Raw genomic sequence first — 20,055 nt, 5'->3', positions numbered from 1 at the left:
TGAACTGCATCCGCCCCAATCAATTGCTCATCAACATGCAGGGCGGTGTTGAACATGAAATGTCAACATGCAATGTGTAAACTAGATATTTAACCCTGACATTTTGAGAAAGCTGAGGATCACATTTGTGGCTCTCTGTCTGCCTTGTTGTGCTCTGTCTTTCCATGTGTAGGTGGATGAAATCCAAGAGCTGTGTGTGATACAGCGGAACATTTGAGAAGCCCACTATTTTGTGCACAGTAATCTTATTTGGGACTGGTGTTGCATGACGTGAAGGCGCGCCCTCGATAGCTGCATCAGGAGGCCCGTGGTGGAGATCAGTTATTTTCTGGAGTGGCTCTCCTCAGACCCTCACACACACACACACACGCACACACACACGTACACCGGGGAGTTCCTTATCACCTTCCAACCAGGGGAACCACAGAAAGGACAAAAAACAATCTAAAAGTAATCTATCTGACTCCAGCCAACACACTGAGAATACATTGCATACTACTCTTCCACAGAAAGATCTAAAGAGGGAGACACCATTAAAACAAAGCAGTAACCTTGATATAAGGGCTCTGCTGAGGCATTAACCTACTGTAATGTCAGTAAAGTGTTAGTTGGCAAAACCTTATCACCAGGCCATGTGGAAGCACACTGGCCACAGCACATATTACTTCAGCAGTAAAATATCTGTTTTGATGTCAGGGGCTTTGTGTGTGATGCCAGCCGTGAGCTGGGAGGCAAGTTGTTGACATCTTTCATTTTCACCTCGTCAGCTCAAGCTATAAGTGGGAGCGCTGGGTAATTGCCAGGGCACAGTGGGTCAGGAGGAGGTGGCAAGATGGCAACGGTTCAGAGGACAGTTGGCGGCTCTGAGAAGGGCTTTTACACCACAGAAACCACCTGTCCGAGGGCCGCTAGTGCTGAAGTTTGAACTGTAAACTAACTGAAAATCTAAATACATTAAAGTGCGCCCTGACTGTCCAAGTGAAGTGAAGTATTTCTACTACACATGAGCCGTAAAAAGGCTCAAGGGTCAGGACTCTAACCAGCTTAATTCTGTTATTGCGGAACATAACCCAAGAACTGGGTCACATGGATAATGTGGGGCAAAATTTTGGTCAAACTCATCTATAAAACTCACCATTTGCAATCAAATGCAATTTGCAGTATTTCTATCTATAAAGTTGGCTGTTAAGTACTATGAAATATATTATTCCTGCAACAATAAATTCTGACTCCAGGAAATGCTCTCATTCTCTATTGTGTACCGCAGTGGCTGTGGCTGCTAAAAACAAAATCAACTTTAATTTTATGCCTTTTAAAATAATTGCATAGAGGAAACAAACAAACGAACTGAGTTATTGGCTATGTGTGTGTGTGTGTGTGTGTGTGTGTGTGTGTGTGTGTGTGTGTGTGTTAAAGAGAGAGCTTGTCTGCAAGAGATTAGCAAGCTTGAGCGCATTGTGTTCATTTTATTTTCTGTGATGCACCACTTTTCTGGAAAATTTCCATGTAAATTACGCAGGGCCACAACAATTCCCAGTGGCTGTAATAGTTTACAGGCGGTTTGGGTGCCTCTGATTGTCCGGGGGATACATGAGAGCGCTTGAGTGCACTCATTCTGCCTCCTGGCTGAGCTTTTCGCTGAAGGTCTTTTGAGCGACACGGCCCAAGTTATCTATCATATACTGCATTTCCTGGAATGTCCCTTATAACAACACTCCAATTTTACCCCTATATAGCCCCAGTCTTGTTTGAAATAGCTAAACTGTTTCCCCTGAAAGGTGTCTTGGCTAATAGAACGAGGTCCCAGGTCTTTGTCGGTTTTAATAATGGTGTTGCTGTCTGGTCCAGTGTCCCACTGAGAATACCACTGCAGTTCATTGCCGGGGCTTTTTTTTTTTTAATGACTGAGCAAATATTGTTTTTGAACTTAGCTCAGCAGACAAGACGTTGGGGAGTAAGACTCTGTATGTGATCTCTGCTCATTTGCATATGGCCATGGCTCAGTGCTTGGTGCTTCATCCGAGCAGTTCAAGCCTTCGTATAAATTGTGCTATGCCAGAACAAAAAGGTTGATGTGCTTTACAAGCCATGCTGGCCCGTACCCATTAGTGGGACTTTCTGTCATCTGTCAGGACAATGTATGTTTAATGAAGAAGGTTTTGGCACTTTGTTGAAAGCAATTGACTTGACTACCTAACAGCTGCCTCTTCATCATCCAAAAACGTTGAGCTGCATATTTTGAAGCCAGAACCCATTTATAAAGTGTAGATTATTGTAATGGCTGAAACATCTTTGACTCTGAACCCAACAGGGAAAGTGCGCTGAACCTATTCTGTCTGGTGACTCACAGTTATTGTAGAGTCCATGTCATAAAACTGAAGCACACTGCACTTCATTGGTCATACACTCCCAAATGGGGAAAATCTGACAGACCTTCACTGAAACATTTCCTCATTTCCAGACTCTATGGACATGGCAGTCAGTGTAATTGAGTTGTCTGTCTGAGGAGTACCTGCGTATATGGTCGCAGTAGAAGTCACCCCCAAAAGGCCTGGACAGAAAATAGTCAGGCCATTGGAGGTTATCTGTATGAGACACAGGGAACATTCCCTGTCCTACACAGACATGTCAGGTAGCTGTGATGTCTGCAGCGAGCATACTCACTGTGAGCAAACGCAAACAGCATTAGGAGTTTTGCCATGTTGAGCACGAATGTATTCCCTGCTCTGGGTCTCCAAGCTGCTAAAAGGAGAAAAAACACTGAGAAAACAACCTGAAATGATGGAGTAAGCCTTTCTCCAGATCCCTCGCTGCTCTCAACTGAAGCTTGACATACAACACTGGAACGTGGACAAGGTGAAAATGATTTGTTGTTGATCTAAGGAAATAAATGCAACCTTGACTCGGAGGTTTACTTGAAAGAGAAATCTATTTAAATCTCTCTTTACTGTCAGCCGTATTGGCCATAGTGTACTAGCCCACTCTGTTTAGTCTGTAATGATTGATTTCTCATGCATTACCAGAACCCTTATACACATCCTACAGTCTCATGTGGGCTGGATGCCAATCAGTGCCAGAGAACCATATGGCAGCTTCCTTCCATCAGTAGATATTGGCTGACCTCTAAACCCCCTCCTGCTGGCTACCCAAACCAGGAAGCTGGCCGCAGATGGAAGCAGTCATCTGGACGTCTCTGCTGACTGTTGGCCGCCCCGCCATCACACATGGTGTCCCGATGCTGCCGGACACTAACCACTGTTTATTCACTGCCACGCTTCTTGTTTTTGTTTCTCTCTGAATCGCTGGCCCACCGTCAGCTGAAACCCAGGTCGCCCAGCCTGCCTTCCTCCACATTACATAAGTTAAAATCCGCCATCTGGGATTCCCTTCAGATCCAGTCCACACAGTCATTCCTGCCTGGATGCGAGAATATGAACCCTGCTGAGGCCAGAGCTCAAGCAGCTGCCTGTCGTCGACCTTTGAACCACAGTGAAGGAGCGCTCCCTGCCTGCAAGATGCCAATGCTCTATTTTACTACTGTATATTCGTATTGCATGGCTGCTTCTGGTTGATCGGGGACAGGTCACCGTTTCACCGGGCTCCTGCTCCAGACTGGTCAGAAGCAGGAAATACACTGGATCAAATGGCCTTCCGTGAACCCTTTGGAAAGCTTTGCAGTCAATAGGCCTAGATCATTCATATAATTATATTGTTTCCAGGCTTGCCCCTATTGTTATAGATTCACAATTAGTTTTGAGGTTAGGCTGGCCTCAGGCTGGAGCTCTTTGATGTCTGAACTACACAGATATATTTAGAATGACCTGAATTTCTACATTTGTACTGCATATTTATGCTTCAAAGTACATCTCAGAAACGTGGTAAACTGAAGTAGATTATGTGTATGTGGTGGGCATGTACAGGGGGAATGACAATAGAAACATACAGTATTGTTACACTGTTTACTCAAATCCTTTAATTCCTTATCACTTTGGGAGTCTGTGCCACGGTGATCGCTGACATTTCCAATAGCTTTGTCTGTGTTGTTTTGCCTTCCTCCTGCTAGAAGTGCTCAGCTGTGGCACTCCCTCACCTCTTATCAGAATAATGGGCAGCCGAGAAAGGTCCACTAACGTTTGCAAGACAGGGCGTGTGAAATACGTGTGTGCTGACGTATTTTTCTTTTTTTTTTTTTAAAAGTGTGACTTAAAAGCACCTAATGGACTTCTTCGGGACGGTCCTGCAGTATATTACTGCAAGGAAAACGAAGCAATGCTGCATATTTTCACCAGATGGAACAGATAGAGCCTGCAGAAAAACAAAGATTATCACTTTCATTCAAACAAAGAAAACAAATCTGAATGGAGCAGAAATGGAGAGCGAATGACAGATCTATTTTAGGTAACTGCATTATTGCTCTTTGCTGAAAGCACAACGAGAGAGAGGGGGAGAGAGAGAGAGCAGTCGTCTGCACTGGAGCTGCAACTGCGTGCGCTCTTTCATCCAGAAGATACTTGCGTGTTTGCTTTCTTAAAACCCAATTTATCAAATTTAGGAAAGGAAGGAAGAAGAGGAGTAAACATAGCCTGCTGTACGTGAAACGATACTGAAGCGCTGTCTTGGATAAATAGGCGCGTTAAGGATGGTGCTGTTGGGAGCAGGTGTATTCAGCCAAGTGGAGGCGCAGGGCACAGAGCACGAGCAGCGCACAACAGCCGCCGGACCACAACACCTGCTCCAAAGGATAACCATTCACCCCTAGATGTGCTGTTGGTTAATATGCTACATCCTCTCACAAACTGTATTTCTCTTACAACTTCTGTGTGGTAATCAGAGGAATTTGGACACTGTGAAGCTGCTGGACGCGCGGCTCATTTGGAAGATACTGAAGTAAAAAAAAAAAAAAAAAAAAATCAAACGACTGTTTTGTCGGATCCTCAAAGCCCCGCTTCACTGGAATCAATTTTGTTCTTATCGAGGACATAATCATCTGTAAGGATGCCCGAAACACTTTCTCCAGCCCAGGCGCTCTACATAGGAATGGAGGTGGTGATTGCAGTCTCATCTGTAATAGGGAATGTGATGGTGGTCTGGGCGGTGAAAATTAATAAATCGCTGCGAGACACCACGTTTTGTTTCATCGTCTCCCTCGCTCTGGCGGATATTGCGGTGGGAGCCCTCGTCATCCCTCTGGCTATAACTATCAGCATCGGACTCCAAACTCACTTTTACAGCTGCCTGCTCGTCGCGTGCACGGTGCTCGTGCTTACACAAAGTTCAATCCTGGCCCTTCTGGCTATTGCGATTGACCGCTATCTCAGGGTCAAGATACCAACCAGGTAACGACACAGTCAGGTCATGACTTTAACAGCCCAGAGATACATGAGCAGATGGGGCTTATACTCAGTTACTGCTGCCACTGCCTGTGCCATGGGATGTGGAGAGGTGATGATGATGATGATGATGATGATGATGATGATGATGATTATGATGATGGTGATGATTGATGATGGTGATGGTGGTGGTGGCAACCTTGCAGAAAAGCCTCCACACACAGTAGAAGTTGTTATCTCCAGTATGCTCCCTGTCATTGATTTCCTCCTGGGTCTTATTTCACTATAGGAAGCCTACATCCTGCCAGTCCCCTATAGGCATGGGGATCTGACTCACCAGTATTGATATGACAGCTTACTAGAGCATGGCTGATCAACCGGCAGCTTTAATTAGCTCCTCTGTCCTCTGGATTGCAAGAGAGGAGTCTAATATGTGTAGTGTAGTACATCAAAATAATTAGTTTCCGCCAGAGTCTTTTGCAGTGTATATTTTGGGGTTGGTGTATGGGAGAATTTCCTTTTCTGTGTTTCTGGAGAGCAGAAAAGAAGACACGTTTGCAATCAGCGATGTGCTCTCCCTTTGTATTTGATGCACAAGCCCACCAGTGGTTTATCATGCCAGAGTGAAACAAAAGACTGAGCAGCCAGGCTGAAAGGCTGGAGAGATAAGCTTGTTAGAAGAGGAGGAATATTGTCAGCAATAGCCTCACATTTTCATTTTCTGTGTGAGACGACCTTTCATGCTTATGGGACTGATAGCAATTTATCATGCATTTTAGCTTTTGACTGCCACTGGTTTCACTGATTTCCTTTCTCAGGCTTGGATTGTGTATAAAACCCTCCAAGTCCTTCCCTTTATGTCTGATACAACCTCTTTTACAGGACTATCACACAGCACTTCATGCAGTCTGACATTAAATACAATAGAAGTGTCCCACAATAGCTTAATTATGAATTGACAGGACTACAGTAGAGCTGGAATCCAAAATAAGGAAGAGTTGTACTGTTACATCGTCTACAGACAATTACTATTTTAGTACTTCAGCCAGAAAACACTCATGTTATTTAAATCAGAGCTTCCCTCTCTAGTGTTGCTGCTGCCACTCCCATCCCACACCTCATTTTCATAATCAATAGGGACAGCAGTTTAAGAACACAAACAGAGGGTAGCAATCATCTTTTCCAGTTCATAAGAATGTCTTTTGCCTATCCACCATTGTGTTGCTATAGTAACTGTGTGTTTACCAATACCCTGAACTGTGCCATTGTTTCTCATTGTGCACACTCCCTGTTGTTAGATATGATGATGAGTATCTGATCCCCTCTGAGCAGACCGGCTGCCAGACTCAGCGTGTGAATAATGATTCCCTTGCTGCTCTTCAGTCTCCGACCTATCTTAATACTTAAACATCTAATCAATACTTCAGTCAAGCACATGCCACCTGTGACAGCTGGGCTAAATTGCAATGTTTTACGCTACGCTTCAGCAAATGTCAGATTATTTTCATTTCCCTTACATTGACAGTGTCAAACATCGTACACATCAAGCATTAGTAATCCAAAAGGAATCAATCGTTGCTCTATAGTCTGCTTTCATATGAGGTGGATTAGCTCACAGTGTCTTCATCACTGCCTGTAAGCATGGACCAGGCTGAGGCTCTCTCCTCACCTTCTGATCCCAGTCCATAAAACATTAATAATTATGAAAAGGCCAATAACTAAACCCTTGCAGCCATGCACTGCTGCTGTAGCATACCAAGTACTGCAGTTCACGTTCACTGTACTGCTTTGATAAATTAGTGGGTTGTATGAAGTCAATTTTAGGAAATATGAATCAGTTCTGCCCTGAGCAAAAGAAGCATAAAAAACAGCAGTGCTGCAAGTGGTGAGGATTAATGATATGGGTTTGTAGGAGAAGTGGTCTTGTCCAAGTGGGAATATATACTGCAAATGATATTGCTTGGAAAGCGGCTGGAGGATTTTATATTGAATGGTAACTCTTCATTATGAATCAAACCTTTTGTTTGCCTGAGGACACTGGCGAAATGGAAAATGAAAGTCACAAAAAGCATGCAGGCTCTGTTAGTGCAGTGTGCCAAAGTGCTGACCCGATGTTGTGTTGTTTGTCCCTGCAGCTACAAGCGGGTGGTGACCCCTCGGCGGGCGGGGCTGGCGGTGGTGATATGCTGGACGGTGGCTTTCATTGTGGGCCTCACACCCATGTTGGGCTGGAACAACCTCTGGCGCCTCCGGCAGAACGGTTCGATCAGCTCCGACCTCATCATCACCTGCCAGTTCGAAAACGTCATCAGCATGGACTACATGGTCTACTTCAACTTTTTTGGCTGGGTGCTGCCGCCGCTGCTGCTCATGCTGGTCATCTATGCAGAGATCTTCTACATGATCCACAAGCAGCTGAACAAGAAGAAGAGCACCACCAGTCACACGGACCCCAACAAGTACTATGACAAGGAGCTGAACCTAGCCAAGTCTCTGGCCCTGGTCCTCTTTCTCTTTGCCATCAGCTGGCTCCCCCTCCACATCCTCAACTGCATCACACTCTTCTGCCCCCAGTGCCAGAAGCCCATGTTCCTCATCTACATCGCCATCCTGCTCACCCACGGCAACTCGGCAGTCAACCCAATTATCTACGCCTTCCGCATTAAGAAGTTCCGCACCGCCTTCCAGAAGATCTGGCAGCAATACTTCTGCTGCAAGGACACACCAGCACTGGAGCTGCAGCCCAGCGAGAGGAAAGAGATCCCCAATCCAGACCCGCAGCAGGCAGCGCCACCTCAGCCCCCTCAGAAGGAAATGCCAAACCCTGATCCTCCACAGCACCAGTCAGCTCCACCTGAACAGCAGCAGGAACAACCTGACCCGCCACAACAACCTAAAGAACGACCGTCCATACTGGAGCACAACGCAATCTAATCCAAGGAATGGAGCTGGCTGCTTACTTGGAAAGTTATGATCAGTGCATGTCTGAGCATTGGTTGCCTCCTCATTTCGAATGCGTTCTAATGAGGAGTATGAGTTGGTGCAAAACGCTAGGATGCTGTAGCGAGTGAGGCATGGCGACTTGCAGCCTAAATCTCAAATACTGGGAGATCATGTATCTTTACTCAGGAGGATTGTGTATGAGTTTGGCTGGAACGGGAGTGCAAAAGAATTACGGCAAAAAGGGTATCCATAAACTTGCAATAATGTAAGTCATTTTGATAATGAGATGTGTCTAACTTAGTAACTGACTGAAGACATTAAGCTTTAACTCTTTTTGTTAATTATGGTAAAACAGTTGGTGTGGCCATTACAAAATGTGCAATATAAGTTATTGTAGTTGATCAGTATCGGATTATCAGTTTTATCAACACAATTATGTGATTTACTGTAGGATCAAAGTTTGTACTGTCAATACTCCAGGTTCGTCTTACTGCTGTAATACTGTGTGTTTGTTTAAACTGACAGTGGCTGAAGAATATGAATGTAATAATAATGTAAATGAGAACACTCATCTCTTCTTCAGGGTCTTAATGGCACAACAGTGGTAGAGCAGGCGGCGCTCTAGAAGAAAGTGTTTGGGCCAAGGTCTGTGCTGACAACAGGGTTTTGTAATCCTTCAATTGAATTCTTCAATGGAGTCGAGTCCCACAGCGCTCCAGCAGCTCTGATCCATTACAGAGGAGATGGACAGGGATAAGAAATAGGCAGCTGGAGGGAGCGGGAGGGTTTCGTTCCAAGTAGCTTTTGACGATCTGGTGCCCTTTCAGAGGCTGCGTGCCTGAGATTCATGGCTGGAGGACGACAGCTACTCTTGGGGGAGAAAGAGAAGATGCACTTAAAACTCATTCTTATCCACTCTCCATGCCAGCTGGTGGTTAGTGGGCTTTTCTGTTTTTTTTTCTCCCTCCAACTTAGACTGTGAATACCCTTATCTCAAATTACCACTACAGATGGTGGCTTCCATGGCCTTAATCAGTATTTTAATTAGTCTGGACTGGACTGATTTAAAAGGCCTAGAAAAGACAACCTGAAGATTGTGACTATCTTTACTACAGTGTTATCTCAACAATTTACTTAATGTCCAGCTATGGCATCTGTAGACTACTAATTCAACTTTTTTTTTGACGTCACTGGCATAAGTACATTGTATGAGAATGTAAAGTAATTCTGTTCTGACTCTTTTAAAGACTTTAAAGACCATGTTAAGACTGCCTACCACTGATATTCCCTTAAGTGGGTGACAATCTCCTGTGTAAGGCCAAGACATTTTCTACTGCTATCATGACAACTATCGCTCGCTGGTAGCAACATGAAGTGAACATCAGTGAATGCTCTGATGCTTGAATTATATCAATTGTATGGAGTGTCAGAACAGAAACCTTTAATACAATCCACACTAGCTGTATCTTGATGTGTCTACAAAGTATTTAGGTCAGGCGTATTTGTACATAACACATACTTGAGGATAAAAGTGAATGAATAAAGATATAACAATGACAACATGTTTTTCTACAGGTAATGCCCTACTTCCACTAGAAAATGAAAACGATGTCTGCCACTTCTTCTGGTCCTTTCTATTTAAATAGAGCAATACCATTTCTATGGTTAGAGCTTCAATTCCCATAGGGATCACCTATACTAATGTATGATACTGTTGGGAAAAACTGTCCACCAAATGTATATGTTATTTTCAGAGGTGTAAAGTACATTTACTCAAGTACTAAAGTACAATTTTGAAGTGCTGGCATTTCACTTGAGTATTTCCATTTTGTGAGACTTTATCATTTTACTCCACTACATTTCAGAAGGAAATATTGTACTTTTTACTCCACTACATTCATCTGACAGCTGTAGTTACTAGTTGCTTTGCAGAATAAGGTTTTACATGCAAAACATACAATAGGCTAAAATATGTTGCATTGTTCGAGTTTAAACTCCCCAACAGTATATGCAGTAGTTAGTACTACAACATTAAAATATGTGTTACAGGTTAATGCATCAATAATTTAACACTCTGAAAGGGACCTTTCTTCAGATTGAGTACTTCTACTTTTGATACTTAAGTACAACTTTTACTTTTAATGAAGAATTTTTCTATTATGGTATTGCTACTTTTGCTGAAGTAAAGGATTTGGGTACTTTTTACACCACTGGTTATTTTATAGCTTGATGATGGACATCTGGTGCAAACTAAACCCTTATGCAACAGATTTTGACTGAAGGTTAGATCCTTAGAGCATAGAGCATATTCAAGTACAAACCGCTGATGTTATCTATCATTTTGAATGTGACAGCTATAGGCTCTTATCTATCTTTCCGTTGGTTAGCAGACAGGAGGTGGGGGGGCTGATGAGATGAAGACACTTCTCAGCAAGAAGTCGCCACTTCCTGGGTTATAATTATGCCAGAGCAATCAACACTTGAAGCCCAGAAAATCGCAACACATTGTACTGGTACCTTGCTGCAGCTCAGCACTTCTGTCAAAAGTCTCATTACTGGCTTGGTGTAATAATGCAGTGAGAGCCTCTGAGATAAGAGTCGACTTGTCATGGCTCTGACAGCCCGTTTCTCCCCTCAGAATATGAATTCTCTTGATATCTGGTGGCGCATAAAATTCCTGGACAGGCCATGTAAGAGCTAACTCCTCTCTCTTGATGTGTCTGCCTGGTCTCCATCTAATAACTCCTCAACAGATTTAAGTCTCATATTTTCAATATTACGGCTCCTGAATCGATATCACAGGAACTACACCAGACATGGAGCTATTTCTATGTGATATAGTGTTGCCCACACAGCCTATACAAATCAATGGCCTAGCTCAATATTAGGGGTATTTTACATATAAGCCTAATGCTTCATTCTTGGAGGCTATTCTTATCATGTTGGCCAGTTTTCCTGGGCAAAGTCCCTCAGTTTCAGGCTAAGATTGGATATCAGGTGGAAGGAGACTTCAGATAAGAACGTCAAATAAGAGGAAAGGAAATACTGGAGCTCTGTATTTCTAACAGAACAGGAGAGGTGACCTTTCTCCGCAGCGACCTCACTGTCCTTGGGGCTAATGTGGGTGTTAACCGCAGACCCTGAGGGAACAAGAGGGAATTCTCTTTCCAGCGCTTTATATTCACACTCTGCAGTAATACCAACCTCTGTTCGGAGTATAGCAACCTCAGATCTTGTGAAACACTGGAAAGTCATAATATATACATTTGCACATTAGATCAAATAGATGTTATGGTACATAACATGTGCAAAGATAATTTGTTAAGAAATGTGTATTGTCTTAATGATGTGTTAGGAAATGAAGGAGTCAGTACACACACTTTTGATAAGCAAATAAGACAATAGTGTTTAGCAACTGATGTTTTTGAATGTGGTAAAGTGTGTGAAGTCTCTGTACTGTATGTACGGCGATTAAGTACTGTATCTGCCCTCATCCATTCTGGTGAAATGCTCCAGATGTCAATATTTCCTCAGGATGGTCTTTTTTTAACCATGTTTCAGGTCAATATTTTCTCTGTCCATTAACTGAAGATCCACCCGACACAGACCATCCTATCCCCCAGGGTCTCCCTTCACCAGGGCAGGCTGAGGAGAAAATGCATGGCATGATATTTATGCCCCACTAAAGGGCTTTTTGCATTAAAAATGGAGGAGCGGTTTGATCTACCTGGGCTCTGACCAGGCGTCATGAATAAAGCAAACATGTTGTGCCCCAGGTGCCGCTGCACCGCAGGAAACAGGCTCCTTGTCAGAACAGCGCTACATGCCATCACCTCCTCTGGCTTGGGGAGCAGCTATAACACGGCTCCGGCACAGACCTTTGAGGGTTGAAAGAAAAACAACACCTTCATGAACCTGGGATACTCCACAGTATGATACTATGAGGTGTGATACAGAAAAAATATATATCCATAAAACTTTATATCCAAGTGGTTGTTGGTGTTGTTTTGCATGTGTTTTGCATTAGTCATAAACACAACAGTTGTATTTTGGCTTTGCTGGAAGAGCATCTGTGCTGTACCCATCTGTGCTATGACAAGGCAGTGTGAGAGCATCGATTCCTAGTTGGTGCCAGACATGATGATTCTTGTATCCAAATGGATGGGCACAAAAACAGAAGGATGCAAATTTACTTCTGCTTGATGTCCATGATGCGCATTACTGAACGCAGCCTATTCAGATATAATGGTATGCAACGCTGACGAGCTGAGCGGCGCCAATATAACAAAGCAATTACACATCAAAGCTGCTTATCTGCCATCATCTTTAGCTGTGAATTTACACTAGAGGTGTCTTAACAGCAAAACTGTGTGATCAATTGTCCTCACCAGCTATTAGAAACAATTGCATCTCCCTGCTGGACCTCTGTGAAATAATGACTGAAAAGCAATAAAGGCTCACAGCATGTGTAAATATCCTCCAATAAAAAGAGTAGTTTGGTGCTGCAAATAAAACAAACTCATTTTCCCTCAACAATCAATTATTCACCAAACAGGCTCACAAAATCAGGGCAGCATCAATATTTCATCTCTTTTTTTTATCTTTAACAAATCTTGCCTCAAAGGGTGTTGTGAAAACGCAGCCTTGAAGCAAGGCCGTAAAATGCAGGGGAGGATTGCCTCCTCTACGATCTCAAACTAATCTCTTGTGCTTTGGAAAGAGAAGAAGATATATGAAACCGTTCATACTATTGCATTAGCCGACTGAACACAGATGCTTTTGTGCTTTATTAGCAGGATAAATCCCCTCCTGGGCTAGGTAAGAGATTTTCTAAATATGTGGCTGTTCAGGCTAGATGCTGCATTTTTTTCCCTCTCAGTAATTCCCTGTACTACAGCTCCATTTGCAAATCTCTGTTGAGCTCTTCGACAGTCTTAGGGACACAGTGCCACCTGCTGGTAAACAACGTGTTGGTATGGTTTGATTAAAACTGAGCAGTGCCAGGAGGACTCACTGGTGGGCTGGTCCTCTGATAGAGGGTACGAGGGTCACAGCTGGCTCCTTCATTAAAACTTTTCCCACAGGTCCGGATGGACAGTTCAGCGTCCATAGACCTCTATTTGAAATCCTTTGATAGCAGTTCCAAGGATTTGCTTGGCTCTTTGAATGAAACTAATTAAAACGCAAGAGGACACATCCTCAAGACATATCTTGAATTAGACCACAGAACTAGGTTGAAAGACTCAAGACCAAAACCCTATTACATATAATTACACATTAGATTCAATAAATGTTATGGTACATAACAACAGATTTAGATAACAACAGAGTTACATAAACATAATGCTCATCGGGGACAGAACTTGAATCCATGACCAAGCATCTTCCTCTACAACTTGGGTGGTAGAAATATCCTGTTTGGTGCAGAATTACAAGAGCTGTTACTCTACCAGTTTTGAAATGGACTGGCTGGCATGTTGCACATACCAAGTCCCTTATGTAATCACCCCTCTCCAATATGGACAGGGCCCAGATTACTACAACAATAATTATTGCAACAATAAGGATTAGTCATTTAAAGTCAATATCTCGTATACAGGCATGTCAGTGCAACATAACTGGTGTACTGGAATCCAATTTGTAGAAACAGATGGTTTGTACAAACTGGATTCAGTCCAGAAAAAACAATAAAACAAAAAACGAACAAAGGAAAATGCACTGTCAAATAGAATCCACAGTAGAATTCACAAGAGATTTATATCATCTTGAACAATCCAGTCTATATTTGTGAACATGAAAAAGTCACTTCAAATGTAAGACATGGAGCCAAGATGATATCATGAGGAGACAAAATCTGCTCCACTGACAATCAGTTGGAGAGCAGCTCTGTGGACCTGCAAAATGTTGGCTTGAACTTTTACACCCAGTTGATGTTTATTTCATCGCAGTCCTAACAGGTACAGTATGAACCTGGAAATGTTCCCACATCCCATGAAATCTCCTGGACACTGTCTCTGTGTCCACAAAGCCATTCTGTGCCAGCGTAGCATCAGCACCCGCAATGTTGTTTTTAACTTTGAGGGACCCATTCATGAATCCAGACTGAATTTCAACATAACCTACTGTATAAATAAAGTTTGTGAATTCAGGTTTTGGGGTTCTGTATTGCTTCAGTCCTCAGTCATTGTAAATAGGTCACTTGTGTAAGTGGTGACTGCTTTGTTAGACAGTACTTTTATGACGCATTTGTGTTTTTCAAATGCAAACTGAGGACTTCTAAATATGCAATTAAGGGAAAAATGTTAAGCTAGAGGTACTGCAGTCCAATTCAGTGACACAAGTAGAGTCATCAACAGATGTGTAACCACTAACCATGACAGTAATGTTATGGTTTGAGTTGTTTTGCTGCATTACAGGAAAACGATACAGTGTGCCCAAAAATGATTCAGGTTTATGTCCTGGAGGGAAATGTTGTATTCATCTTTGGCTACGCGAGTTCAAACCCCAGCAACCCCAAATACAGTAAAAGTGAGTTAAAACCCCAGCAAACACACATGAAAAGGAGGATAATTGCCTGCCTCAACAAGTCTGAACCAGTGTGCGCAGAGGCTGGTAAAGTGCTGAGCCTGACTCACTTCCCGCCTGCTATCAGCTGCTTGGCCTTTATCAGGAAGGGGAAATTCCCATCCCTTTTCCCCTTTTCTGCAACAGTGGTTTTCCAAACTTGTTGAATGGAGTCCTTTTCAAAGACCTCAAACAGTAGATCACAAATGTCAGGTCCAATAAAATTCTACTATACATTTCCACTATACACGTTTTCTTTGGGTGAGGGCCAGCAAAAGGAGCCAAACAGAATCTGCGAGCTGCTGTATCTGTAAGGCACCACTCTCTGTTTTGGTCTGGTCCCTCTTTTGCTTGAGGCAGAACAGATTTGGAAAACAGCTCTTTAAAAAAGTTATGAAGGCGTTGTTCCATATACAAAAAGAGTTAAATAAGCAATAATAATATTCAGGGCAATCAGCGCTCCCATCGTGGTCCGTGCTGTCACTCCCTGTGGCTGTGCTTTGGAGGACAGAGGATGGCACGCCCATAAAGGGCACTGCTTATGCCTGGTAGTAATTAGCTTTTAACTGTGGTGGTGAGAGATGGTGGTCCATAAAGCCAACACAGCCACACAGCTCCGCCTGCCTGGACCTGCCCTGCACCGGCAGCCAAGGCCTCAACAGACGCAGTCTACCCTCACAGCTGGTCCTCAGCCAAGTCCGCCTGCTGCTTTTCAGTAATATGGAATCACATGAACTCACACACATTATACACTGTACCACTTTAACTTTAGACGATGATCATATCTCCATCTATTACTTAAATCATGATAGATTCCCATTTTCTGTGGGGTGACAACACAAGTGGGACATACATTGTAATAAACCCAACCAACCTGATGCATTGCTCATCATTTAAATGTACTAGTTAGTCAATGAAGTAATGATGTATGCATCCAAAAGTCATTACAATATGTTATTACCACAAATGCGTCCTTTGATTTGAGAGGCTTCTGTCATATCCTGTTTCATTCACTCAGTGACCCAATCCTGTGGAGCACCTGCCTGGAAGCAGAGGAAGTGTGTGTTTGTGGTTTGCGGTGGCCACCGGAGGCCTGGTGCCAGAGCAGGGGAGAACCAAGCAACGATAAGGATTAATGCTCTATATGGCCTGCGTCTTCCAGCTTTGATCAGCTTTAAACGATACGATGCTTTGATCCCCGGCAATGTGCTGGAACTTCATTTCCCAGATCAGATAAAGACTAGCTGTTATCCGGTGTACAGATGGAGACTAAGTGCTGACTAAGTGCTGATTCTAGGATTCAAGAGTATCAGATCATCCCAACCATCGTCTAATTTTAGGTTTTTGTTGGGGTTTTTTTTCTTTGGTTTTCTTGTAGTGTAAGCATGCTATCTCAGATTGCCCCCAATATATCAGGAATTAACCTCAATATCTTCCAGTATTCAACCTGAGCTGAATGTGATACTGGAAAGACTGACATGTCACCTTGAGTTCCACTATAATACATTCTCATTTGGGCATTTGACTGTGTAATAATGCATCTAATAATGATACTGATGTAGAAGCAATAGTTTGTTAATATCTTGTAATGTAATATGTTATGATTGATATCATTCATTTTGGTTCACTCCATGTAGAAAAGAATATAGTTGGCTGTTGATAGTACTATTACAACTGCATATCGCAATGTTACTATCGAGTATTAAAAATCAATGTTAGCACACAAAATATGCATTATGCCCCATGGTGAGTAACAGTCTAGAGTATTTAATTGAATCTGTTTTGATAAAAGATTTAGTGGAGCAGAAGTAACCACTCCTGTCTGCTGTTCCAGGGAGAGATGAGTCAAGCCTCGGCTCCTACGGTCCCGCTCAGATGACTGTACAGAACTTTATGGCGACTGTTTAGCGTTTGTTCATGGAATTATTTCTGTCAAGCTTATCCTACTTGATTCATGACTCATCGCAGACACGCTGCTGTATGTGTGACGCTTACGGCCGTGAGTGGCACAACATGGTTTCCGCCCAGGTGATTACTTGTTTTGATCAGCTTTGTTTAAGTCTGAGTTGGTTCATTTGTTTTGTGGGTCATGCACCAAGGATGTTTGTATGCCAGCCTCACCCCCAGGCATAATCTTTCTCTCACAACCTCAGAGGGATTGTGAATATTGAGAAACAATACATAAGACACCACTACACTGCTCATAATTGCTTTGGTTTATTACAGTAGTAATAAAATGAACTATATAAAGATGATTAATCGAAAAAGAGGAAACATAAAAGGAGAAACAAGAACTTCTTCGCAAGCGGGGAGAAAATGATGCAGGAGTTAAGTGGGTTAAAAATACAAAACCTTTCCCAGAATAAATGCAAAGCGCAGCATAGTCAGCAAGGCTTGGTAAAGTACCTGGACAGAGCGACGGGGTTAACATACCCCACATCAAACACTGCGGGACCTGTGTGTTGTACAGTCTCTGTGTCCCGCCACAAAGTCAACAAACCAGTCACCATAAAACACAACTCAGCTGAAGGCTTGTGAAGAGGGAAGCTGGCCAAGGAACCACATCAACTCTGACAGACAGGAAGTGATTTTGGCATTTATAACTGCCTGCTTGAAACATAGAATAAAACATAAACAGTTTGCTTTAACGAGGCAGCTTGAAACCAAACAGGGCATGTCACAATTAAGGACCAAGTCTCAAAACTTGCAGTAAAGCAGAAGTGTTGAATTGTAAACATTCAAGAATCCAGGCCCCGCTAAATGAAATCAGAGACGGAAGCCTGCTGGGTTTTGATGGGCAGATTTCTCATGAATCTCCAAACATGATAAGAGTTTTCACCTCCAGCTGTCACTGAACTTACAATACCAACATGCAGACAATATCTCAGGCCTGGTATGATAAGGTTTTTGTTGTGTTCTGTTTCAGCAGTTCCAGTAAAAATGGAGCGTGGCCACAGATGATGACTTGGTGATATGACGTCTCAGAGGAGGAACCGCCCCTTCATTGCATGGCTGGTTAACCTAATCATATACATCCAGGCCGTGTTGTGTTGTGAGGGTCTTGCTGCTCTACCATGATATTATCCAGCTCTGTGATGACGCAGTTGGCCACCTCTTATGGCTACACGGTGTGCGCCAACAGGCTGCGTGGCGATTGAGGTCAATTTTGGGAAGCATGCCACACAAAAATGTGTATTTTTCAAGGTTCTGTGCCAGACGTCTTTTTGGAAGTAAAGTGGCGAAACCAAATGAAATGTGGCATTTGTTAACGTGCATGGAGCCGTATTCATTAAGCCTTTGACGCCATGTGAAATCAGTGGCAGATGTTTTCAAAGCGGGCCTGGGGATCCTCTGAAGAGCCACACATAAACAGAAATAACCATATGATTGTGTCTGAATGGGCATAAAAGCTGCATCAAATGAGAGGAGGCTTGTGCTGAGCTTTCTGTTTGAAGCTGGGCAGAGCTGCTGCAGTCTGGGACAAACTCAATCTCTGTGACCAAAAATATGTGTGCAATATAAATGCATGTAATATAACTATAATATAGCTGGTATTGTTTTTGTCAGTAGAAAAATGTAGCAGCTAAACCTTCAACACAGCACTAAACATGTCTGTTGGGCATGGATGTCTATACAACATGAGTAAAAAGGACATTTTTCAGTCCATGGGGAATTACATTTATTACATTTAACAAATATCTTTCATTTAAATATATCAATGTGTCTAGAAGCAATAGAAAGATTTCGCACAGGCACCATAAAGACAAATCCATTATGTATATGCAGAACAACAATAAGACACACCTCTCCAGAGTTTGACCTTACTGACAATATGGGCAAGTCAATAAAATGTATTTAGTTTTAAGAGGGATTCGAAAATTTTAATTTCCTTCATTTTATGATGCTTGTTACCCTATGCTGACCCTCATTTTATACGTATATCCTTCACAGGGTATTTTTAGCAACAAACAAGGTCAATGCATGTTCCCGGATTCATATGCCTGGTGTTCTGTGTTCAGTGGAAAAATCACAACAAAGCTAAACTAGAAGGGCACTTGGAGTGCGCAGACCTCCGCCAAGGCCAATTGCTTGTTTGTCAGGCTTGTTCGTGAGTCGGATCCGGATTCGCGCCAAAATTTAATGGGTTATTTTTTCCGTAATCCTGCTGACAAACAGACAAACAAACAAATGGCCTCATGGCGGAGGTAACTAGGAGGGAAGAGTATTATATTTTTTTTTCAGTATTTCATCCATGCACTGTAAACATAATGATGAAAAAAGTGCTTATTGAGGAGAGGATATGGCAACATTTCTCTGTGTCAAAATGTGTTTGCTATCAGACGGTCTTAGGAAACCAGAAATGATGTTATGAGGAAGGAAACCTTCCTTAAAACTTAACCAAACTACAGGTCTTCCTCGAGATTTCACACCTCCTCTTGCATGACGACATTTCTAGGTATACAATATATTTCCTTGGCCCTATAAGGCAAGCAACTCACTTTGGGACGCTGAAAGAAGAGATCTACTTATTTCTTTGCAATTCTCCAAATTAGGGAAGTCCCTCTCAATTTCAACCATTTGCAATTGCCTGCCTTTCCCAGAAGCCACATGATGAGATTTGCAAAAACATCCTGAACAATAAAGCCCATCTACAGGAGCTCAGACAGTGTTCCCTCTGTACAAATTTAGGCTCCATAATGTGCATAAGATTATCAACGACCAGGCCCCCCAAACACCTTACAAACAAAATGGGACATATAGCCACTCGACCAGAACAGGTTTAGTCAATCTGTGTCTACCAGGGTTCAGAACTAAATTAGGACAATGCTCCTTTTTATACATTGCGGCTCAAGATTGGAACAAACTTCCTCTATATATTAAACAGACCTCAAGCCAGCATGTGTTCAGGGTGAAGGTTAAAATATGACTGCTAGATCCAGTCACTGAGGAACTCAAATGATGTTTTCTGTTGACAAAATACTGTTATATGAAATCTGTATTCCATTCTAGACTTGTTTTTTTGACAATTTATATACTGACTCTTCTGTAGCATTCTTTAGCAGATAATTGCACTTTAATTTCCACTTTTAAATTGTTGTATTAATGTTAATGTATGCTGCCATTTACCCTTCCACCATGTCTTATTATAGTCACGGACTAGAATGGAAATAAGGCTTTGACTTTATTGTGTAATCCTTGACAATGCTCTATTTCACAA

General features: G+C 42.7%; 1 protein-coding gene across 1 annotated transcript; it reads left to right on the top strand.

Moving 5' to 3' along the window:
* The first annotated feature begins 4,995 nt into the window (after nt 1-4,995).
* adora1b (adenosine A1 receptor b) lies at nt 4,996-8,264 on the top strand. The gene is made up of 2 exons (XM_071919864.2): nt 4,996-5,336; nt 7,466-8,264. Exons 1-2 carry the CDS (start codon nt 4,996-4,998, stop codon nt 8,262-8,264), a joined length of 1,140 nt encoding a protein of 379 aa, XP_071775965.1.
* Nucleotides 8,265-20,055: the final 11,791 nt, after the last annotated feature.

This window comes from Centroberyx gerrardi, chromosome 14 (assembly GCF_048128805.1).
Source record: "Centroberyx gerrardi isolate f3 chromosome 14, fCenGer3.hap1.cur.20231027, whole genome shotgun sequence".
NCBI lineage: Eukaryota > Metazoa > Chordata > Actinopteri > Beryciformes > Berycidae > Centroberyx > Centroberyx gerrardi.
This window is presented reverse-complemented; position numbering and strand designations above follow the sequence as displayed.